General features: G+C 52.0%; 4 protein-coding genes and 3 non-coding genes across 7 annotated transcripts; 5 read left to right on the forward strand and 2 right to left on the reverse strand.

The window, feature by feature from the left end:
• Window positions 1-1,636: 1,636 nt before the first annotated feature.
• On the reverse strand, window positions 1,637-1,733 carry SMAC4_13466. Its single transcript has 2 exons — window positions 1,698-1,733; window positions 1,637-1,671 (listed from the first exon to the last, which is right to left on the reverse strand). It is a non-coding gene; the product is annotated as a tRNA-Glu (tRNA).
• A 389-nt stretch (window positions 1,734-2,122) lies between these two features.
• On the reverse strand, window positions 2,123-6,248 carry SMAC4_03724 (uncharacterized protein). The gene is made up of 2 exons (XM_003347579.2): window positions 3,670-6,248; window positions 2,123-3,609 (listed from the first exon to the last, which is right to left on the reverse strand). The coding sequence occupies exons 1-2, from the start codon at window positions 4,073-4,075 to the stop codon at window positions 2,447-2,449; spliced, it is 1,569 nt and encodes a 522-aa protein (XP_003347627.1). The 5' UTR covers window positions 4,076-6,248; the 3' UTR covers window positions 2,123-2,446.
• A 39-nt stretch (window positions 6,249-6,287) lies between these two features.
• On the forward strand, window positions 6,288-8,529 carry SMAC4_03723 (uncharacterized protein). The gene is made up of 2 exons (XM_003347578.2): window positions 6,288-7,784; window positions 7,903-8,529. Exon 1 carries the CDS (start codon window positions 6,753-6,755, stop codon window positions 7,752-7,754), a length of 1,002 nt encoding a protein of 333 aa, XP_003347626.1. The 5' UTR covers window positions 6,288-6,752; the 3' UTR covers window positions 7,755-7,784; window positions 7,903-8,529.
• A 2,292-nt stretch (window positions 8,530-10,821) lies between these two features.
• Window positions 10,822-10,894, forward strand: SMAC4_13467. Its single transcript has one exon. It is a non-coding gene; the product is annotated as a tRNA-Arg (tRNA).
• Window positions 10,895-13,376: 2,482 nt separating this feature from the next.
• Window positions 13,377-15,907, forward strand: SMAC4_03722 (uncharacterized protein). The gene is made up of 2 exons (XM_066089997.1): window positions 13,377-15,099; window positions 15,165-15,907. The coding sequence occupies exons 1-2, from the start codon at window positions 13,977-13,979 to the stop codon at window positions 15,437-15,439; spliced, it is 1,398 nt and encodes a 465-aa protein (XP_065946444.1). The 5' UTR covers window positions 13,377-13,976; the 3' UTR covers window positions 15,440-15,907.
• Window positions 15,908-16,975: 1,068 nt separating this feature from the next.
• SMAC4_03721 (uncharacterized protein) lies at window positions 16,976-20,230 on the forward strand (the record flags this gene model as incomplete). The annotated part of the gene is made up of 3 exons (XM_003347576.1): window positions 16,976-17,555; window positions 17,623-19,813; window positions 19,867-20,230. 3 exons carry the CDS (start codon window positions 16,976-16,978, stop codon window positions 20,228-20,230), a joined length of 3,135 nt encoding a protein of 1,044 aa, XP_003347624.1.
• Window positions 20,231-21,192: 962 nt separating this feature from the next.
• On the forward strand, window positions 21,193-21,292 carry SMAC4_13468. The gene is made up of 2 exons: window positions 21,193-21,230; window positions 21,257-21,292. It is a non-coding gene; the product is annotated as a tRNA-Ile (tRNA).
• The last annotated feature ends 3,038 nt before the right edge of the window (window positions 21,293-24,330 follow it).

A 24,330-nucleotide genomic window follows, 5' to 3' on the forward strand; every position in this document is an offset into this window, starting at 1 on the left:
ATACTCTTTGGGGAGCGTTAATGGGGCCGTGGCGCAGGAGGCAGATGAGAGAGTGCAATGCTTCCACTTGTAATGGTGGCTGGATCTCTTTTAGCCCGTCATAGTTCTGGCTGGAGGAATCTCCGTGCCCTAACAGGTCGACAGCCAAAACATGATACCCCCAATTCCTTGCAACTCGAATGTAGTTGGAATCCTCCTAGCGCAATCCCAAACTGGACCAAATTGTGCGGTTGTAAGCAATACCATAAACAAGCAGCTAGAGCGTATACATAGGAACTTCATCGCTACGGGAGTGGGAGGCTGGAGGGCAGTAGGTGGCGTAGACGGGAAAGATGCCGCGAACGGGCTGGGTGCCGTTCGTCAAGAGTCCGGAGGAATTAAAGTAGGAAGCCTCGATAAAAGAGAGGATAGAGGAGGTGGAGGTCGGGTCGGGAGGGTAAAAGAAGCGGGTATCATTAGCGGTGGCGCGGAGGAGGAAGGTTAGCGAGGTGCATGAGGTTGCGAAGTTTGGTAATAGAACCTTGGAGTTTGTGGTTGTGGAGGTGCTGAAGAACAGGAATTTAATGCAAAAAGGAAAGAGGTTCACGAATGAAAAGAGAAGCCAGAAAGAAAGGGCTGGTAGCATGAAGGGCGGTCTTGACCCTGTGTATCCAGTGTGAGTTTGTCGATTGGTGCTTTTTGGGCTGTTTAAGCTCGTTCACCATCCGTTCCAAGATGTGGTGCAGCGTGGTATGGTGAAGCAGGGAGATGCTGAGATTGAGGGAAATAAGCAACGTAAAGTAACACAACATCGAGCGGATGGTCTTGACGGCAGTTTAAGATGGGAAACAGCAACAACCCGACTTATTGCTCCTTCCCCGGCACCAGGTATATGATGCCAATGTCGCAATCATCCCAAAAGTGATTTTGTGACTGACGGAGACAAGGAAAGAAAAAAACAGGGATGAGGGAAGAAAGAGAAGAAAGAGTCGGAGAGGTAGAAGACAGAAAAGAGAGTTGCAGAAAAAAAAGAATAAAAGAAAAAAAAAGGGAGAGAGAGGAAGAACTTGATGACTCGATCGTTATCACCATCATATTGTCGAGCGCGTGACATTGGCGGCAGATTCAGATTAGGAAAGAGCAGCCTGAGCCTTAATGCTTCCTTCCTCTGCCGGATTAAGACAAAAAAGGAGGCAAAAATTACCTGGGACTCGGGTGCTCTTTCCCAGCAAGATAAAATGTTACCGCTATGTCATATTGTCGAATGCGTAACTTTGGTGGCAAATCAAAGTAGGAAGGAACAACCCAACATGATGCTCCTTCTTTCTATCAACGCCCATTCAGAGGAGCAAATTTTCGGTTGCTCATTCCCCAAGGAGGCCCAAACATCGTTGCCGCTGTCGCAATCCGTCCTGCTCACATCCATCGCGGGAGCCCGTCACCGAAAGAAAAACAGAAGAAGACGGAAAGAGGGAGAAAAAAAAAACTTAAAAAATAAAATAAAAAACCGGACATGAATGAAGAACAAAAATATGCAAAAATTGCACAAAAAAAAGAAAGAAAAAAAAGAAAGAAAAAAAAGAAAGAAAAAAAAGAAAGAAAAAAAAGAAAGAAAAAAAAAAGGAAGAGGAAGTACTTCTTGAGATGATCGTTATCACTCGGATACCGGGAGTCGAACCCGGGGCTGTTGAGAAGGCAGACACTTTCTTTGGTGAAAGTGAGAGTCAACGATGTTACCGCTACACCATACCCGATTCAATTGAAACAAAGTATGGATTTCCTTCCTTGGTTTTTTCCTGGATTTGGATGTTGGGTTTATGAAGCAAATGAGTTTTGTTGGTGTTGTGGAGCGTCGTGTAGTGGTGGGGACGAGGGCTTTGTGGAAGCTTGGGGCTGCCTGTCAGTTTTGACCAATGGACTTACACGGCTTATACAAACGATGGATTTTGTTTCTTGCCGGCCGGGATCCGGAGATGTCTCATGTTTGTTGAAACACTGAACAGATCGTTTTCCTGTCTTCAACTATTTGTCCTCACTATCATTTTCATGACAGCCACTCGTTTACGTAAAATTAGAGTTGCTTCGGGAACAGCTGGGGAGGGTGTCATGGGAGCATCAGGTCCGAATTCACGATGCAAAAAGAGCCAGATTTATATGAACAAATGCATGAAATATATACGGCCAAAGGACCCAAAGGTCCAAAGAGGGCAAAACTATGTACAAGATAGATAGTAGAAGAATGCAAAACACGCTAATATGTACTTGAAATCCGAGGTACTGTAGAAACCCACGGTTTTGTGTTGTCGAACCATTATCATTCTTCAAGCGTTGAAAGTCCTTTCGTCAATGCCCTGGCTTGTCCCTCCGTCTTTTTTTGTGCACGCAAGTCGGGGGAGTTCACCATGCTGCGGCCGATGATGATGACCGGCCTCCAATGACCAAAAGGCCACCAATCCTGGCTAGCAGTTTACAAGCACTGGGAGTAGTAGTCGTTGATCTTCTGGCAAGTGTAAGGGCTCTGGCAAGTGGTGGGGCCGTTGAAGCCGATACCACCGCACTGGGCCCAGTGAGCAGCACCGGTACCGCTGGGGTTGGAGGCAGTAGAGGTGGTGGTAGGCTTAGCAGTGGAGGTGACGGGCTTGACGGAGCTGGAAGGGTTGGAGGGGGTGCCGCCGGAAGAGCCACCGGAGAAGGTAGAGCCGATGGGGCCGAACTTGATGTTGGAGAAGATGACCTTGGAGTTGGGGGCGTTGGCCTCAACCTCGGCGGGGACACCAGAGGTGGTAGGGCACTCACCACGGTAAGCACCGGGGCTGCCACCCTCGACGGGGTAGGTGGAGTCGAGCCAGAGCATGTTGGCGGCATGGTCGTCCCAGATGGACATGACAAGGACCATGGGCTTGGCGAGGGCCTTGCCCATCTGCTTCAGGCCACCCTTGACGTTGAAGTCACCGACATCGCCGAAAGCAGTCTTCTGAGCATCGCAGAAAGACTGGGTGATGGAGTTGCCAGAGACACCAGCAATGTTGGACTGGGAGTTCTCAATGACCTTGCCGTTCTGGACGTAGAAACGCTTGATCTCGCCGAGATCGCCAGCGGAATTCTTGATGAACTGGGTGACGACGGTGAACTTGGAGCGGGTGTCGACGGTCTTGCCCTCACCGTAGAAGGTGGTGTTGCCCATGCGGTAAGAGTTGAAGTCGCAACCATCGGCATCGCAGGTACCGCCATAGCGGTCGGTGGAGTAGGTACCGCCGCAGGAGTTACCCTCGCACATGTGCTGGTCGATGGTGGTGCAGGGGTGGGGAGTGAAGGCGGTCGAGACCTTGTTGGCCTCCCAGATATCCATCTCAGAGCAGCAAGTACCGTGGTTACCAATACCAGCGTTAGGGTCGTTGGTGGAGGAAGACCAGCCCTCAACGTTACCAACACCGTTGATGTACTTGAGATCACGGGGGCACTGAGCGTCGCAGTAACCGGTACCGTACTTGGCACCAGCCTTGTTGGTGGAGTACTTGGACTTGCCACCATCAAGATCCATGGAGACGAAGTAGAGGGCGCCGTTGAGACCGCAGCCGGTGCCGGACACATCGACATCGAAGGTGAACTCGTTGCCGAGGAGCTCGAAGCCTGTAGACAGTCCTTGTTAGCCATCAGGTATTCGGGGAAAGGGGGGCGATCATCACGTACCCTGGTAGGCATCGTTGCCGTTCATGAGGTAAGTACGGGAACCAATGTTGGTCGAGTACTGGCCCTTGGTGACGAACTGAAGGCTGAGCGAGTTGCCGCTGGTCTGAATACCATAGGTAGAAGAGTATTCAGCGCCATCAACGCAGCACTTGGTAGCGCAGTCGGTGTTGGTGCTGCAGATGGTGGTATCCCACTTGTTGCCGTTGTAGCAGTTGGTGCTGCCGGAGAGAGTGTGAGTCCAGCGCCAGTTGGCATCAATGGTGACGGAGCCGGCGACGTTGGTGCATCCGGAAGAAGTGCACTTGGACCAGTTAAGGGAAGGGTGGGTCTCGGCAGTGAGAGAGCAAACAGCCTGGGCGTTGGCAGAGGCCACAAGGGCCGCGAGGGCAGCGAACTTGGCGAGCATGGTGAAGATGAGGCTGAAGGCTGAAAGGCGTGCTTGAGGATGATGGTTGCGAGATCGAAAGGGAGTCTGGAGAGGTGTTGAGTCGCCAGATTATATACATCTGGAAGTCGTGAAGATTTGGATCCAAACGTCCTCTTCTTTGGTCGCCCCCCTTGGCTCGTTTGCCACGCCAGTTCCGTGAAGGCCTACCATGCTCCGAGGGGCGGTCGGCTTTGCGGGAGGAATGCCTGTCCGAGTATCGACAAGGTCAGTAGGTCGAAGTGAGAGGCGTCCAGGACGTTGTGGGTTCGGCTCACGGCCCGTCACAACCACGATTCTGAAGCGGAAATGTCGCTCCCATCTCCCGAGCTGGCCTCCAGGAGAGTGGAGGACCTCGACGCGCGCGCCAGGCTTTGCGAAGGCCCACAGCGTGCGTAGCCTCACGTTGAGGGAAAGGGGGCCGGCGGCATGACCATCTTGGCTTGCGGAGGGGGGCAAGCGCGACGCCGAAGACAGTGGACGCGGAGGATAGAATGGTCCACTAGGTTGGGTACACAGGGTCGTAGGTTGGTGGAAGTGCGGAACGAGGTCGTCAACTGGCAAGACACAATGAATGCCCTCTTGACCACGAGACATGCGGACAGACACTTTGATGTTGCAACGGCGTCGTCTTGGCCTTGGTTGGCGGCGCCAGGTCTGCCAACTCTCAACGGCTCTTCGGAAACACCCAGCGCCCAGCGGATACTCGAGATCTCCAAATGTGAGTGTCAGGCGGGAATAGTGGCTCCAGTCGCCCCTAGAGGTAGCGGCACCCGGTCCTTCGCGGTCCTTGGACGCGCCCGCCGGTGGAAACGGTCGAGCTAGAATCGGACTGGCATCCGTTTTGGCGCGGCTCGGTGCCTGGCCCTCCGAAAAAGCCCCATCCGAACCCCAGCCGAACCCCAGGACCAAGCATCGTAGAGTCGCATGGTGACCCATCTCCATCGCCGCCCCTCCAATAAGCGGCACTCGCCCCTGTCCGTTTTACCCAACCTTAATCTGCCCTTTTCCGGTGCGGTCCTGGAAACCTGGGGGTTGGCCATGCTTGATTTTGCCCCGGATGGCCGAAACGGGATGCGTGTTGACTTTTGACCGCCCATATTCGACTCCCTGGTACCGAAAAAGGCATCACCAAGAGGCGAGCAAGTGAGGCTTTCACAGCCGACTCAACAGACTTTTTGTTGATCACTACCTCGCTTGAACCGTCTCGCCCCATCACCCATTCTGACCATCTTCAGTTGTTCTCGAAGTGGTGGTGTGCCGCTTGTTCTAGCTTTGTCTCGGCTCCGCACTCCACCATTCACAGCACCCCAGGTTTTCTCTTTTTAGCGAGCTCTCTTCTCCGCAGCCAGTGATCGGCAGGGGCCGAGAAGGGAATAGCTTCCCCGCATCTGCTCGGACTGGGTGTGTGCTGACTGCAGTGCTGGCTGGACACTTGACACCGCACGGACAGATATTTGCGGGTTAACGGTCCCAAGACAAGCCCCTGGAATCTCGCTCGTCTCGCTTCTCTCCTCTTCTGTAGCTGTCGGCTACACGTCGCGCGTAGTGCTTGATGTAAATGAGAAAGGACGTGATGCGGGACGGCATCAAAGGGGAATGTTATTCGTCGTAGCCCGACTTGGAGGTTGTGAATAAACGATGAGGCTCAGTGGTGCAATCTATCCGACGACGAGCAAACCGGGAAAGCGGTAAGAGGGCAATATCTCGAGATTGCAGTCATGGCTTCCAATGCCGCTCGCACCGGGTTCGCAGGTCTGCACCCTCCATCCTTCCCGCGAAATGAAGGGCACAGTGACGCGCAGTGATGATGGAGGTGGCCTTGGCATCGTGGGACGCTGACGGATTCCGCCGAGGTCGCATTGCTGGCATGCCACTGAATGTCGAAATTGTCGGGACAAATCTGCCCGCTGGCCGCTGCAAACCTCCAAGATCAAGATTCACGGTGACTATGCTGTTTTGAGATAACACGAGGTTGAGGGTGGTTGTGGTTGTGCAGTGACATGGATAAAACATCGACGACAGTGACTTGGCACGTCACGTGCACGTAGCTAGACAGCAAAGGAACTGCCTGCCAGTGTCAAGCCTGCGTTTCTTACCATGAGTAGCCGGCAGGCAACAAATGACCTGGTGCACGGTCCACATGAGAACCTTAATGGCTGCCAGCTGCTGCTTCTGTTTTTGATCCTTTTCTTACCCGACACCCATGATCCTCTTCTCTTCCGTTACACTTCCTGTGACTTGCTTTTTTCCGCCATGATATCAGTGTGCAAGACCAACGCCAATTTCACCACCATGATGTAGCTGAGAATACTCCGACTATGGACCTTGGGAACCAGCGTTCTATCTACGGGCTGAGGTACGGACTCCTTGATCCTGCCAGCACAAAACATGGCAGCAACAGCGGCAAAACACCACTGGGGGCAGACGCAGCAAAGGCCTGAGTGCTTTATGTTCAATTTGCTGTCGAGTCTGCATTTCGTATCTTCATTCGGGTTTTTATGCCTCCTAGCGAGGTCATGAGTTCATTGAGCATGCGGGTTTACCAACCTGCTTGACAAAACGTTTCCCACCACAGACACTGGGAAAAGGGCAGCGAAAATTCGGGCGGTGGAAAACCATCCTCCTTCATCCAGTCAGTCAACCCGACATTGCCAAAATGGGGAAACCAGATTGGCAAGGAGATGGTAAAACAACCATCTTGATCATCGCCGGGTTCATGTGCCTTGGCTTTATTCCCTTCTACATCTTTCGTAGCCTCAAACAGGCTGGATGGGGACGATGCCGGGGCTCCTTTGAGAAGCGCGGATGGCTTAAGCCCGTCAAGGCCGAGGAGGACGAACTGATGAAACAGCATCAGCGCCCCATGGCTCCCAAGCGTCTGCAATCGGCCATCCCGGCAGTCCTCAAGAAGCTCGAGAAAACCTACAAGGCTCCAGCCCATATCACGGCAAACGATCACCCAGCCAACTGGAACTCTGCTTCTAACCGAAACTCTGGGGCAAGTTGGGACCCCGTCGGAAGGCATCATCAACCTTCCAACCGGGACTCCGGAATAAGCCAGTACACCGACTCGGTCAGAACCCACCACGGCGTGTCCCTGGCCCATCCAGAGCCGTCGGCCCCTCCCAACACCAGAACCTACAACTCCGCTCGAAGCAACTGGATGACCACCGGCTCCTCCGTGCCTAGCATCGACTTCGCTGCCACGGGAGCAGCCTACAATGGTCGGTCTGGTCCCCCCCATAGCCATGACAACAAGCGAGCGTCCGTCATCAGTAGCTCTTCCTTGGAAGGGACCGCCATCCCGGAAGACTTGAAGGAGCATAGCCACGACGGCAACAACGGCGTCACCTACCAGTCTCTTGCGTCCATGGCCAAGGGTAAGATGACCGATGGCAGCTACGACCACACTGCCAGAAGGAACGGCATAGATCACGGACACGGCACCGGCACCGGTGTCTGGCTTGAGACTTCTGGCAGCCGAGGAGCGGAAGAAGGTCGAAGCGGAACCGCCGTTGCCAGCGGCTCTGGATCATCACCGCCGCCACCGCCACCGTCGAAGAGTGTGCCCAAGTTGAAGGAAACATTCCCGGTCCTTGCGGTCCCATCACAAGCCGTTAGTACTTCGAGCTTCAGCCCCAGTCCCACTCCCCAGTAGGGTTGTTCGAGAGGTTGCATCCGTTGTGTTGTAAGTTTGCATGTACCTTAGCTCCCGTCCGCTCCGTCTTGGTCTATTTTCCTCGAGTTGTGATTTTAGTATGTGATGAGATGTGATGGCTAACCCACTTTTGCTGCGTTGACAACAGAAACGGAGAAACGGAGTAGCGACGTAACACACCAAATGGCATCGTGGGGACTCTTTGGCTCTTGGCCTTTGGTCCCCTATTCTGCTCGGTCCCACCAGACTCCCTGTCCAACGAAAGGGTACACAGCACACACGAGGAAGGGGGGATACCATTTGAGGGAGACACCATTGATGTCCGCGGCGAAAACGACATACGCGGACTATCGGGGTATAACACTTGAAAATCCGGAAGAGAAGGAACAGGTCGGCTGATTTCTCTCTTTGTGCCGGACGGAACCAACAACATGGAAGATAGCTATTTGTAACCAGAGTACCTACATTTGACTTCCTCTTCTCACTTGGAAGAAAGAAGAGAAGAGACCCCGTCATGGGGTTAGAGTAACATCAATGTTCCCCCGGATCTGTCATCCCATCCTTGAACACCGCCTGCATGATGATAATCTTGTCAAATCCAAGACGGCCAGGCTTCCCGAATACAACCACACCCACCTAGCCCGCATCGACCTCCCGGGGGAGCCTGGCCACCGAACGACAAGAAGCAACCAGTGAACAAAATGTTCCAAGTTTCTTCTCCAGACCAGACCCTGACGAAACTAGGACTCATGCACAGTCAGCATTTGATCTGGGGGGCGTGGACTCCAGTCTCATTGCCGCTGTGCTGGCGCCGAGGCCGCTAACACCTAACTCGGACACTGGAGCTTCCTGCCTCCGTTCCGCTTTCCGCGTTCCGTTACGGAATGCCAACACAATCTTGAGAAGCTGGAGTGTGTACATAAGGTACATAGGTGGGAGGCAACTTAGCCTACTGGACTTAACTCGGAGATTGCTCCATCATGCTCCATCATGCTACTAATGTTGTCCATGCTGTCCATGCCCACAAACTGAACGAGTCTCGCTTCCAACTAACCTACTTGCCCGCACTACGTGGCGAGCTTATTTACTTGTCTCTCCCTCGCCCCTTACTCTAATCATCGCCTTGTCGTCTTCACCGCTTGCTCTTGGGCCGCTCCCCAAATATCGCGTGGCAACCGAGATGGCGATTGTCCCCGTCAGTCCCCTTCACTTTTGCTTCTCTTCGGTCTTTTCATTATCCGTGTTCAGTGACAGTCCCGCCACTTCCCCCAGGACATCCAGTCTGGAAGTCCAAGATGCACCTGCCGATGATGCATGGAAGCTGGATCATGACCGGTACTAGACCAGTACTACTCATTCTTTGCTGACGATTTAGTCAGCTGACTGCCGCTTTGAAGTTTCATTCATTGACTTGCGTCCGCTGCCGTGTTGTGTTCGACTTTTGTTAACCATTACCGCGAGGGGACGAGCAATCTTGCTACATGCATGTGGTTGGTTGCTCTTCGTGGGTAAGTGACTTGACTATTACACACGTGATCAACTCGCTTTTACTGTCGGCGATCTTAAGAACGAGGGTGTCGAGAGGAGGGTGTCGAGAGATCGGCTCCAGACTAGGTGCACGGCTCAAGAAGGCCATAATACCAGCTCATTCTCCCTACGTCACGCGGGTCCACACCGTTGCACAGGAAAAGCAGCCGCACCTTCCTCGCTCGTAGGACGTGGAATTTAAGTTAAGGTAGTATATTTAAGGTTTTGATGAACCTTATTTATTCGGCTTGCCTTCCTGTTGCGATGGTCCGTACCGTACCGTCCGCGCTTTCCGTATCGGACCGTATGCGTGTTTATTCTTCTTCAGGTTTATTGGTGGCGGGATGCTTTTTAGGTTTTTGATGATGAACCTTGTTGGTGAAGTTTGTTGGTAGAGCTTGTTGGTAGAGATTGTTGGCTCATGCTTCTGTGTACACTGTAAAGGTTGTTGGTGAAGCTTGTTAGTTCATCCTTCTTTGTACGCGATCAAGCTTTTTAGTCTGTTAGTAAAGACTGTTGGTGAGCTTCGTTGGGTGAGCTTCGTTGGTTTATGTCTCTTTGTCCTCATTGAACCTTGTTGGTAAACTCTGTTGGTTCATTCTTCTTTGTAAGCGATTAAGCTTGTTAGTGAAGATTGTTGATGAGGCTTGCGGGTGGTGATGAAGCTTGTTGGTTTATGTCTCTTTGTCTTCGGTAAATCTTCTTGGGAAACCTTGTTGGTGAACCTTATTGGCGGTCGTCCATGTTTGCATGTCAACGGAGGCAGGAGCGGTCGCATTCCGTGACTGCAATGTTCTTTTCCTTATAGGTATAACCGTCTCTTTTCCTGCCTTGGCAGATTAGGAGTCATGGTATCGAATGACCATCGATTATCGACTGACTGGCGGCTGTTGAGCTCATGATACGTCTGGGACCACCGAAACTGAACCACAATCCAACATATAAATCGCCGCACTGGTCAATTACTTCAATGCACAATGTCAATACCGTCCACACAACTATATCCCGTCGTAAAGACACAAATCTAAGGTTTTCCGGATTGTACTTTGCACAATTCTCGAGTAAATGTCATCTGGGCCAGTTACGGTCTCGGCGCTGTAGACATTAGAGCACAGGTTTTTTTGGAATTGGGATACAGAGATGAAATGACACTGCAAAAGCCGATACTCCACATTTTCAGTTTGGCTCTTTCCTCGGTCTTGAACTGCATAACGTCTTTGTACCTCGTGTGTAGATAGCGGTTTGGCAAAACGGAAATTTCTCGAACACAACCCCAACAAATGAAGAGCTACCGCTGCAATATCCACCAAAAGGAATCTACACGTAAATACAACATTAGAAGTACGTTAGATCAATCAACTATTTACCATACAGAAAGAAAATGAACGATATTGTTTACAGAGTGATGACGGAAGCAAGTGTAAAGTCCAGGATGTTAGATCGCGCAAGGAACAATGACATCCCTTTGCCTCGTACTGTGCCAAACTTTTGGTGCAGTTATAGGTTAAAGGAATTTTGCTTAGCACTAACACCTAGCGTTGCCCGGCTGGCGCAATCGGTAGCGCGCAAGACTTCTAATCTTGAGGCTGTGGGTTCGAGTCCCACGTTGGGCTTCTTTTTTGTTCTTTTTCTTATAACCCAATTCTTGTTTTTTTTTTCTTGTGTCATTGGTCTGCTCTCGTTTCTGTTACTTCCTCATGATTTCAAGTTCATAGGCGTGACGTGGATGGCTTTTTTGGTGATCTCAAATTTGTTCTGTGCATTTCTGTAATGATTCGTAAAGTTTGTTTGTGGTCACGCAAGTATGGACAAACATGGTGATGATTGCTACATGGAACTACTATTCTTGGAAAACAATGGACCGAATGAACATTCGAAACGATGTGCAAAACGAAATCGGTCATCAATTGATCAACGATGCAAGAGAACAATCCAGAAAATAGCTTTCAGATGCTGAAAATGCCAAAACTCGTACTCGTCCACAGCCCTGCCACAATTCACGGACCAAAAATGGACTTCCACGGAATAGTGACCTTCCTTTGCCATTAATATCCATCTTGTTGGAAAGCGCAAGATATAAATTCTGTTACACGTTTGTCGACTTACCATACATACATCATTGCCGCTTCACAGGTAACGGTTCAGCTTTAAGCCTGACGCGATCGTCATTCGGAGACGCCTGGATGCAGTTCTCAAACCCGACCATCGAGGCCTGGCTCGCTTGGTTAGGGCCTAGCAGGGCTACACTGAGATTTGATTTCATATCGGTTTTTGTTCTTTGCTTTCTCGAAAGTATGTGATCGATGTGTGGGTAGGAGAATCAGATGATGATGAAAATCGAGCTCGCTGGTGCTTGTAATGGACGAGATGTGAAGATGAGATGTGCTTGGAATACCGTTTCCACTTGAGGCACAGCAGGTACGTAGAAAGAGTAGGTAAAGTAGGTAGAATACGACCGGCTGGTTTCGCATGGGCGTGCGGGCTTTTGGTGGGAGATAAATGGTTGTCTGATTCTCTTCACGCGTTATTTTGGCTGCTGGGTGGTTGAGGCGATTGAAGGGGCAGCGGCTGGTGATGCGCAGCGCAGCTCATGCCAACGTTCCGGGCACTTGCACGCCAACATTACACACCAGACACTCAAAACTGGTAAACCGAAAATGGCTTCAAACCATGGAATGGGTGCACCAGTCAGTGAAAGAGATGCGATTCGTTTCCTCAGATCGGCTGCCTTACATATTTCGTTTCGTGCCGGCATGTCGCGTTGCACTACCGTGGACTGGGAACACAGCAACGGGAATGCGCGCCAAAGTCATCGCACCAGGCGCCCTTGAGGCAGATAACCTTTTTAAGGCATAGAAACTCTCGCGAGCGCGACGGCACGTGGCTATTGAGCCGTGACCGATGTTTGTGTGAAGACAGAGTCCGTGGAAATCGATAGTTCATCATTCGGAGTGCTCACCGTGGTCAGTGAACAGAAAAAATGATGAAGTAATAGAATGAAAAAGAGGTTGCCGACATCGCGATGGGGGACGCGCACGAGAAAACCGGGGTTACTTCCACTTTGGGGCCTAGCGTGCCGCGCTAGCGGAAGAGGCAGGGGACAGGCACGCCCTGTTGATCATCGCATATCGACGACGCGGTTCTGAAGAATTCACTCACAAGTCACGGGAATGATGCCGAACGGTATCAATCCATCTGTCGCGCAGACACGCGCCATGGATAATGTGAGGCCATAATGAGGGAGGATGAGGGACCAAAGGCTTGAACGTTGTTCCCGTGAGGTGGTGAGTTAAGCTTAAAAGCACGGCCCTGACTCCGACTGTGATGTCAGCAATTTCATCATAGGGCTCAGCAAGTCGAATCCGAGCTGACCATTGGATGCAGGACACGATGAAGAAAAGACGACTGCACCGAACCTAGCAATTTACAATCTTCGAATCGCGTACTTGTATTCCTACCAGGGAGCGAAATCGAGACAAGGGAAGGGAGATCACGACCACTTCCTGACGCGGTGTTCCGAGTAGACGGGTCTCACTGCCGGCATACGGCTATGCAACGGTCGATCCGGGTATGCAAGCGTACGGCCAAGGGAGCTGAGGCCTTCTAGAATGCACCCCAATGGCCTTGTTGACGGCACGGGCCGGCGTTGACGGCGAAACTTCTTCAACCTTCGTTCTGAATCTTCAAAAGCTGGCTTCGTGGATGATGGCGGCGGTGGTGAGCTCCGTGATACAAACTGGCCGTGCATAATGTACGACAATGGTGGGTTGCATGTTGTCGGACATGAGATTGTCTCGTTCACATCCTCCAAAAAGCCACTATCACTGACCCAGAGGTGCAGAGCCAATCCAATCAGACGCAAATCCATTCCCATGTTTGTCATACTTCAGCCCCGGGCGCCATTCCGTTGAAATGCATGCCCCTGGACACCGCTCGGTCGCTTGCGGGACATTATAAGGAATGAGAGATGCGTCCTTGCGCCGTTCGCGCACCTCTAAGTTTGTTTCTGCCACAGCATCTGATATCGAATTCCCGTGCCCTCCATTCACCCCAAAATTTCGTCTAATCCGCAGGTTGCGACCAGGGGTCTTTAGGATGGTCGGGATTGCTTGTCTTGATATTGAGAATCAGTCTCCGCAGAAACAGTGGATTTCCGTTCTCGGGGGAAGACCCTGGGACGGCCTCTATCCACTGTGACTGGTCGATTACGGGACAATGATCGGTCCAGAACCGAAACCCTATTCGAATTTCAATTCCTTCTCGTCCGCACCATTCGTGTACTTGGGATGGAAGACTTGTTTGTTTGCTGGGTGATTGGTGGCTGGCAAGGCACGCCCCTGTCGAGCTGGCTTCCTCGAGGGAACAAATCGCCGGGACTTTGAAGCATTCCCAGGGTGACCTTTGCAACAGACACGCGACCGGGCAAGCGATAAGCTTGATTAGCCAAAAAGGGGACCCAGCGAGGGAAAAAAGAATTGGTGATGCTTTCGGCCTTTTGCTCCTCCTCCGCATCTTCACCGGTCCCTCATCAACCCTAAGGGCGCCAATTTCTTTTCTCCCCTCTCTCTCGCCCTTTGGTCCCTGTTTCACTCGCTCCCGCCTTCTGCTCGCCAATTTTCGCCGCCAATTTTCGTCTCGTTTTCTTCATTTGATGCCACTCGCTTCCAGGGCTGCAGTCCGTTGCACCTGCCCTCGATGATCGCCAAGTTGGTATCGCCGTTGGGCTCCCCCAAGTTGGCTGCCACAACGGCGCAATTTCGAAATCGTTTACCGACCCAATTCCGGCGCGGCGGGCCTCTCTATATCGCCGTCGTCGTTTTTGTCCTGTTCCTCCTGAACGTGACACTCTTTCACTCAGGTGTCCAGGACACAACGTTCGTTCTCCCTCATGTACCGACCAAGCACAACGTTCCCAAGTACACGCGCGCCGAGTTCCCACGGAAGATATGGCAGACTTGGAAAGTCAACCCGCTCGCTTTTGAGCAACGCGATCTCGACACCGCGCGGTCCTGGGTGGGAAAGAATCCGTCGTACCGATACGAAGTTCTGACCGACGGCAATGACATGCAGTACGTCGAGTGGCACTTTGGCCCCGACGGATTCAACCGCCCCGATATTGTCAACTTTTACCGGAGTGTCAAGGCCGCGATTGTCAAGGCCGATCTCTTGCGATATCTGGTTATGTACGCCGAGGGCGGTCTTTATGCCGATATCGATGTTGAAGCCCTCAAGCCGCTTTCGAAATTCGTCCCGGAGCGGTACGACGAAGGCGATATCGATATGGTCATTGGCGTCGAAATCGACGAGCCCGACTGGAAGGACCATCCCATTCTGGGACCCAAGTCGCGGTCGTTCTGCCAATGGACCTTCATGTGCAAGCCACAACTGCCGGTCATGATGAGGCTGATCGAGCAAATCATGACCTGGTTGAGCGGAGTTGCTAAGGAGCAAGGAGTGCCGCTTGCCGAAGTCAAGCTGGATTTCGATCAGATTATCAGCGGAACGGGCCCATCAGCTTTTACCAACGCCATCATCGCCGAGATGAACGAGCTCAACGACAACACCGGTAGGCCGATCACCTGGGACGCTTTCCACGATTTGGGAGAATCTAAGCTTGTGAGCCGTGTTCTGGTCTTGACCGTTGAGGCCTTTGCTGCTGGCCAGGGCCACTCCAACTCGGGCAACCATGACGCGCGTGCTGCCCTCGTAAAGCACCACTACCACGCTTCGAACTGGCCCAGCCGCCACCCGAGATATAAGCACCCGGCATATGGTGAGGTCGAACAGTGCAACTGGGTTGACGAGTGTGTTAAGAAATGTAAGTCCCAACTGCTTCCTCCAGAATTCTGATTTCCCGACCGGTTCAACTGACAAGTTACACAGGGGACGAGAACGTGGCCGCTTGGAGCAAGCTCTCGGAAGTCGAACAGAAGAGCATTCTCGCCGAGAAAGAACGAAAAGAAAAGGAACGCGAGGAACAGCGGAAGAAGGAGGAAGAGGACCGCAAAAAGAAGGAAGAAGAGGACCGCAAGAAGAAAGAGGAAGAAGACAAGAGGAAGAAAGAAGAAGAGGAGGCGAAGGCGGCCAAGGAAAAGGCAGCCAAGGAGAAGAATGCAGGCAAAGGGGGCGAGAAGGCGGCAAAGGACAACAAATCTTAGGAATGGTTCTGATGTTCTCCTGCCTTGCTTATTCGCTCTTTGAGCCTGGCAATCAACTTGTTTCTGTTGTGGAGAGGCCAGGCTTGGACTTACGAGGGTAAAACCTCTCAGCGTTTTCGGAGCACTACCGGCTCAATCAGGACGGACACTGGACACCCATGACCACAAAGAAGACGGGACCTAGTTTCCCACGCCAGCCAAATCCCACACAAGGGGTCTCTCCAGCAGGGACATAATGTTGTTACGTTTTCTACGACGGAAAAGGATGTCGCATCGTTCGGATGTCATGATGTAAAGGCCTAGGGACCAGCAGGCGGGGCTTTGAACGACAGGGGCGCGATGAACGACATGATGGGTTGGTATGTATATATAATAAGGCGAACGATGAATGATGGCCTTTCATGTTAGCAGACCTTGGCTAATGAATACCCTAATTATTTCTTTGCGCCTTCGTGTCGGCAGTGGTGGTGGTTGATGTTGAAGAGGGAAAGATGAGCAGCATGGAGGAGCGATTGAGGCAGAGTTCACCATGTCTCGATCTCCCACGGCCAAGGAGTCGGACTGAGCTGACTGGGTAAGTAGAGGATTGACGATGTGGACTTCAATTGTCTTCAACGTGGACTGGAAGCAGGCACGTGCAGTCCGGGTGAAAAGGCCTTTCCTGCTTGGTCTACCTAACCTCTAGGTGCAGTTGGTTCGGTTTGTTTGGATTGCTGCAGGTGATGCTAATGTGTGCATTTGGCAAATACAGTCCCCGCCATGCAGATGTGGGACAGGAAAGAGACAAACGGATCGTGATCTTCCCCGCTCTCATGAAAGACTCGCGCCTGCCACCCAGCAGCACTGCACCTTCCAGCCATGGCAGCAATCTGGACTGACGAAAGAATTTTTTTGGACAAGATAGAAACTTCAACCGCAAACCTCGACAATCGAACATCAGCGGCCGGGTGTCAATGAGTTTCCACAACCAAAGGCCACGGTTCAATGTGCACCATCCTCAATCACATACATGCCTGGCATGAAGTGCTCTCCGTCGACAGTACGTAACCATCCCACACCCCTCCGACCACTGCTTCTAATCAGGACAGCCTCCGCAAAGTTCGGCCGAATTCCAAGTTCTCAGATCCAAAAGTTGAGCCGTCGATGTTCATCCTCCATCCCCTCTCCAGACTTCTTAGTTCCACCCCTGTCGACGGGGCTGCGGTCTTCCGGTGGCGACCTGCTCCAGCCGCATCGTGATATTTGTCATTTTGGGAAAGGAAGGCTCCCAGATGCCGCATCTGGGATGTCCATCAATGGATAAGGTAACGAATAACTGGGTTCGTTCCTGGAACCAAACCGGACTATCGCTGACATTACCATCCCTGATTCGGACGATGTCCTGACATTCGACCTCCCCGACGTGCCCGTTTCTGTTACCTCATTCACTCTCAGCCAGATCACTCAGATTCTGATTACCGTTGTTCATCAACACACTGCCGATATTGGAAAGGTTATTCTGGATCGCCCTGATGTTTTCGAAAGAATCCTGACGCCATGTCGCCTGATCACCTTGGACCTCAAATTATCAAGTTGCTCATCTCCCGCGGAATCAAGAGTACTGCTCTTCAGCATGCTTTTGATCTCTTCAAGCGGGAACACGGTCTTTTGCAGAGCTTGGCAGACAATGCAAACACTCAGCTTGATAAAGCTGTCGATGAGATTGACGGCACAAAGACTGATGCTGATCAGGCCGGCGAGCACTTTGCTCAGGGATTGACCATGTACCACCAGGCATTGGGCCCTATTGGTGCCTTGGTTAGCGCACTTGGTGCCGATTCCAGCTTTGAGGAGCTTGGAGACTTGCTCAAGGACGCCTTGGACAAGAAGAAGCCCGTCCAGCAACGTATCGATGAGGTCCATCGCAGCGAGACTCGTATCGAGGAGCTTAGGAAGCAGCTCAAGCAGAAGATCGAGAGTGTTCTTGCCATTAGGGGCGCACCTCGCTTTGTTCTTGTGGCTGGCGATGACGGCCACGAGCAGTTCATCCTCGACTGGAGCCACGTTCTGCCAGCACCTGTCCAGGCTCAAGTCCAGGGTGTTCTGAGCACTCCGGTTTGGGATATCTCCTATCAGGGTATCAAGGGTGACGAGGTCTCTCAGATTACTCTCTTGGACTGTCCCGACAACTACTGTTGTGCCAGGAACGACTGTCAAGGTCTTGGTTCGCGTTCGCTTCGTTTACGAGGATGAGGAGTTCACCGGTCCTTGGTCTGACGCCAGTTCGGTAGTCTACACTAAGAAGCTGGATGCTCCCAAGGGCGTTAGCATTATCACTGGGCAGACCGACCGCCGGACTGTGGCCTTCACTGTCCGCTTCCCCAAGGCCCCAGCCGGTACTTATGAGGTCGCGGTCACTCCTGCTGATTATCAGACCCACAAGCTGGCGGTCCTGCACAAGAAGATTACGACTTTCACCGATGGCGAGCTCATCTTCCCTCTTGATGTCTGGCAGTTCCACCCCGACGCCATCAAGTACGGCACTCTGCAAGTCCTTGTTCGCCGTGTTACGGCCGACAAGTCCAAGTACCGTGACTCCACCTGGACTCTGGTCCCCAATAGCGAGTTTATTGTCAAGATCTTTGAGGGCACCAACTCGGTTGTTGCCAGACGCTTTGGAAAGGCCATTATCGTGGAGTGGGAGCAGCCTGGACCTGCCTCTGATGACTTCGAGCTGGTCGAATTGGATGCGAAGAAAAATCCCGCTGCTGTCAGCCAGCAGCTTATGCAGTCCCCTGATAACCGTCGGGTCGTGAGATTGACCAAGCTTCCTGCTCCTTCTGAGGAAGGTACCATCAGCCTTGCCATTCGCGCCGTTCCGGCAGAGGCTCCGGCCATGACATACTATCTTCCTGCAAGATTGCCTGTCAAGCTTACCCCCGAGACTGTCTTCTCCATCACCGATGAGAGCTACTACGACATTGGTGCCAGGTCGACCGTTCTCTATGTTACCGCTCCCACCCAGCTTACTCAAGCGGCTCAGGAAGTCGTTGTCAGCTTCGCTACCCCCGAGGGCACTCAGGCTCGTCAGGATGTTCGTGCTCCCCTTGAGCCAATTGATGACCATCGTGCTCGAATTGTCGTGCCTTTAGCCCTTGGCCCTGGCTTTGGCAACAAGGCCCCTGGATACATCACCGTCAAGGCCGTTCACTCCTTTGCTCAGGTGATTGGCTCTCCCAGCGATCGCTGGAAGTTCCCTGACCTCAACAGCTCCTTCAGCCTTGTTCCCTTCCAGGTGTCTATCACTGTCGATGGCAGCATTCAGCTTTCCTGGACTCCTGTCCCTGGCACAGATCGCACCTACCTGTTCACGCTCCTGGACAGCAAGCAAGAGCACAAGAGTTCCACCCTGTCTGCTTCTTTGGCCACTGACACAGCTATCAAGTTCTCTGCTGACAGTATCCGAGCTCTCTTGACTTCTGATGCTACTCATCTTATCATCAGTGTCGTCGTGGCTATCGCCTCTGTCCGCTCGCAGGCATCTCTTCTCTACATTACCCTTCCTAACGCCCAGCAAGACAGACAGATTGTCTCCATTCCTTCCCAGCAGGTTTCTTGCCTTACCTGGCGTGTCCTTCCCCAGAGCAACATCGTTGCTCTCCACCGTCCGACCCAGCGTCACATGGAGTTCTTTACCTCCATCCATGATCCCGAGGTTGAACAAATCCAAATCCGTGGCCTGCTGACTGACCCGCCCAAGACCTACCCCGTTACCGCAGCTGCCGAACCGCCTCTCGCCAATGGCTCCTCCGCCATCACTGTCTGCAGCCGTGCTGACAGTGAGGCGCCCTCGGCCAAGTCACCCTTCGAGCTCTTCTACATCGGTGATCACGGACGCATCTACGGCCGTCCTTGGGACACTCAGTTTGAGGACAACAGACTTGTCTGGCGCACCCCCATCGACTATCCCTTCCGCGATGGTATGGATTCTACTCTCAACGGTGGCGCCCTGAGCGCTGTCGCTCGCAGCGGTAGTATCGAGTTGTTCTGGGCTGGACCGGACGGCAAGATTTGGCGCGCCTTCTGGACCGAGCAGGACGGCTGGCTTCCTTCTGACAAGGTCGAGCAAATCACCACAGAGGGTGTCGTAGTCTCTGAGGCTGCAGTCTCCGCTGATGGTGGCTTCCCTGCTGAGGGCAGACCCGCTCTCGAGGCGCTCCAGGTTACTTTCAGGGACGACGCACCAACTGTGCTGTTCTCTGTTGCCGTTGATGGATCCGTCTTGTCCTTTGTTGGTCCGCACTACACCCCTGTCCCTGTCGAGGGTGCCAAAGCTTCCTTTACTGGAGGCATTGCTACCGCTGCCACCAGGGACCAGGACGAGGACCGTGTTGGGTCTTCTGGGTTAACCCTGTCGGTGCTATCCAGGCCGCGTACGCTGTTCTCAGCGATGAGGGCGAGCTTGGCCAGTGGACCGTTGTCGATGTCACCACGGAGAATGGCGCGCATGCCAACTCCAAGGTCACCGTTGTGCAAAGCTCTGTCGCCTCCGGAGCCGCTGGACTGATGGTGATGTGGGCTACGCCTGAGGGCGAGATGAGAGCCACTAGAGTCGCTGTTTCTGCTTCGTCTGAAATCATGTCTTGGTATAGCTTTGCTCTTGGCAAGCAGCTGAAGTTTGGCAGTGCTGGACCTCTCCAGGTTGCGGCTGCTGCGGACGTTGGTGGCAAGAGGGCTATTGCTTGGTGCTCGGAGGATCAGAGGATCAGCGAGTTGGAGTTTGACTTTGAGGGAGAGTGGATTCAGTACTAAATTGGTATTGATGGGGATATGATTGGAGTCTGAAGTTGGATACCATTGATTTTTTGTGTTTCAATCTCTTCTTCTTTTTTCCTAGTTTTCATTACTGAGCTTATTGGTCTTGTATATTGGATATATAGGAGTTTCTGCTGTTGATTAGCAATAAATATTTCATGCTCAATCATCTCGAAACGTCTTATCTAACCTAAGTAATCGTGCAGCTCGCTTGGAATGTATAATGTGTGACAACCAAACCTAGTTCTTCCATCTGGATACCTCTGTTATTTGACTTCTGCTCTGCTCTTCTCACTACCTATCATCGAGTCTCACGCCAAGTCCGAACTCCCGGTGGATGAATCGCCCATGAAGCTAGCATTTCCTCACTCATTTTGCACACCCAGTCCTGGTCACTTCTTGGCTCTTGCACTCCATTGTGATTCAGTTCTTCGTAACCTGGATTGGCCTTTCACGCTTCCATCGCCGTCGAGCTCACCTTTTCAAGGTCCGATAAACACCGATGACCATCCCCGCATGAGGTACAAGACAAAAGGAAGCTCTTAATGAATGCACCAGGAATTTGGTTCATGACAAGGAGGCCGAGTCATCGCAATACATGATTGATCTGACCGTGGGAGAAAAAGTGGTAATGGTCAATGCAAAGTCAACCTGGCCAACCAGCCAACCTAGGACGACGGAAATACCCCACCAGCAGGTTATTCGATTACAGTCGAACCCCCTGATTTTGCTTACTCCAGAAACTGCATATACACCAAAATATGCCCTCTAACTGCATACTCGCGTGTGGTCGCAAATCCCTGTCTCCCACCAAAAGCCAGCTCCTTGTTCTGCATATATGCTAGTTAATGCATAACTTTTAGGAGTCCCCATAGTGTCTGAATTACATGCAGAATCAGGGGGTTCAACTATATAACGTGAGTTGTGGAGTCGACTCTACAACAACTAGTAATCCATCAGCCCGATTAGCTCAGCTGGTTAGAGCGTCGTACTAATATCTTGTTCTTCGGAGATATCAAGTCCATGCGAAGGTCAACAGTTCAATCCTGTTATTGGGCAATTTTCTTTTGCTTTTTCCTTTCCCTGCTTCCCGTATCTTTTTGCCTTTGTCGTTGTTGGGATGGATGTCTGTCGGTAATGGCTTTTGATGGATGCATTGCATGTGTTTTTCTTTTTGAGTACTTTGGGGTTGGCGGGCGGGAGGTAACCTGCACCTTTTGTCACCGCACCACGACCCCCAGGTATGTGTCTAGAACGTGGATGTTGGTTGTACTGTGGTGATGCATGCATGCATGCATTTAAATTTGGAGTGCAAGAGGTGAATGAACGGCGTTCTCTGGCTCCCTTTGCCTTCATACCTTCTCTTCTATCGATGCATCCTTTCATCATTGAGTCTGTCTGTTCGTTCTTGCTTTCGTTCTCGCGCTCCCATGAGATGACAAGGTACTATAAGTTTCGTTCACATTGTCCTTCTGCCTATGCAGTACTGCATGCAGTAAGTACCCTTTACATCTAGAGATGCCAAATCCATTCATTCATCCACGGTAAATAATGGTTCTTGACAATGACACTGATGACGACGCGACGCATACCTATACGGAAAGTCTCGGCCAGGTGGTGGTTGAATCGGTCGTGGTAGGAGTCGAAGTCTCAATTACTAGTAGCTCGTGCGTTCGCCAACCCACCGCCGTACGAGGTGTATTCGGAGCAGGTGGAGGTACAAGTTGTCGCAGTACTATAGGATAAAAAGATCGGCTAAGTATGCTGGTCGGTGCGTGAGCCAGTGGAGCTCCGGGTGAGCTTCGAAGGAGAGGGTCCACATTTTCCGGCGTCGAAGTGATGCTGCCGAGTCGGGGAGCCACGTTTCCTCCGGTGTGTTTCCATCCGGAGGGGGAGATGGTGTTGACGTGAAAAAAGGGAAACAAAGAATTTAGCGACAAGGGTGCTAAGCCTTTTTGTCGGTCCGGACTCACTAATAAAACTGGAGACCTAACAAACTTCTAAGTGTCGCTCCTCCTTCATCTGCTTGTCTTGCCCTACTTCATTCATTCCCGTCGTCGCTCGGTAAAATCTAATGCCTGCCTATGAACGTTCTAGCCCAAACGCCAAACTTCGCTAGTAAACGCCTGCAGCTTTCTAAACAGGTCAACCCGAATGCTCATTGAGAGGTATTCGAGCCGCTCAGTGCTACGACGCTTATCATAGTTGTGAGGACTTCTGTTGGAAGTCCGTGCCCTGGGCACTCCCTTCTAGGTATTTAGGCTGCCCTGGTTTCCGTTTCTCCTCTTCCGCAAAACAACAACAATCAAGCCCTTTTTCGTTGTCGCCTTTTCCAGCCCTCCGACAACTTCTGTGTAAGAAGGAGGGATAAGGAGTGCATGTCTGATTGCACGAAATACAACAGCAAGAATCGGGAAGTGGGTCCAGAAGTGGGAAAGCGGAGATCACACAAGTGACAACGCCGGCGTTGAGAACGACAAGGCAACCACAGCTCAGAATACTACTGTACCCGAAGCTCAAAGGCCAACTCGCGTATCACAACTTCAAACTATGATATTTTCTCGGACGATTTCAGATGAATGTCATCTCGATATGTTGAATACCGGCAGCGTTTATTATTGTCGGTAGGGCTGACATTGCCGGTTTGCCAAGCCCCTAACATCTGACCCAAACCAGTTCGATTTTAACACCAAGCATTTGAATCTGAACTTTGGCAACAAAATTGCCCTCCAGACAGGATAAGATACATCAACTCCACACTGAGTTGCGTTCTGGGACAGCAGCAAACTCCCTTCGACATATCTCGGGTCTTCCTCTCCTCGACCCCACCGTCCAGCACGTTCTATCTGAACCTTGAGGGCAAAAGTCTCAGCCGCAATGGAACCCTCTCCCTCTTGACGGTACTCGTCCTTCCCACGCAAGCAACAAGCAATGTCAATGTCCAAACCCTCGGCGACTCTGCTTTCACCACTCCCGGCATGGGCGGAAATACTCTCAAAGCCATCCTCGAGGGTCCACACTTCCAAATGCTTCTGGGACGTACGCAATGACGCGGACGCGGCAGAAACGTGGGCGGCGTGGAAGTGCCCAGGCGGTGGCGGTCGACCTGCAACATACTCATAGACTGCCTCGGAATACCAAAGTACAAGTTCCATCGTGTTGGCCTTCCTCTGTTGTTCCTTGCGTCTGATTCTCTTCGTTGAGGCGTCATCTCCAGGGGTTGGTGGTGGAATGAGACGGTTGCGGGGACGCGGCGGGCCCGCTCCTTTTTTTGGTGTTTCCCTCGTGACTCTCGGCGCTTACAGTAAAATCGCGTTTCGGGCGGTTTCCGAGATGCTTAGAGACGCTCAATCTTTTAGCAATGGATGGCGAGGACAAAATGCGATGGAGAGCCTCTTTTGGGAATTCTAGCCACGGCTATAATTGATATTATCTCAACAGAATGACGCGCCGCCCAGCAATTCTACGTTCCTGGGCAAAACTTCCTCTCGGTGCTCGCCGGTAACTTTAACCGCTGTGTTAATATTGGGATTTCGTTTTGAGGCTTCACATTCGGAAAGTTCGTCTACGCTCACACCTTCCTTTCCTTACCTCACCGTTCCTGAATGTACCTTCTTCCCTGAAGCTCATCGTGACTTTCAACCACGTGATGTGGAGGGCATCAGAGCGAGCAAGCATCCAATCAAGACCATCTTCCCAATGTATTGCCTTCTCCTCTTTACCCATCCACTCAGAGCAGCTCTCTATTACAGTAAAGGCTGACCAACGCCTTTCCTTTCCGGGCTTGGTGCCCTGGGCCTCTCAATCACCTATGCCCAACGATGTACCCAACACGATATTGACGAGTCTTCTGCTTGCAAGACAGCTGTGTCGAAGAGGCTGTGCCCGATACCTCTACTCAGTTCCCGTCGGGTATGGTGGAAGTCTGAGTCCTGCGGGATTGGTGTGACAAGGGCAGTATTCTGGGCTTGGAACAGTAGTTCAATTCAGCTGATAAACTACTTTGGTCTCGAAGGCCTTGTTGATCCTCTTAACCTCCAGGGGAAGGCTGGGCTTCAAGGCCTTCTTATGCCAAAGAGAAACGGTACGTACTGGGG

This window comes from Sordaria macrospora, chromosome 3, assembly GCF_033870435.1.
Source record: "Sordaria macrospora chromosome 3, complete sequence".
NCBI lineage: Eukaryota > Fungi > Ascomycota > Sordariomycetes > Sordariales > Sordariaceae > Sordaria > Sordaria macrospora.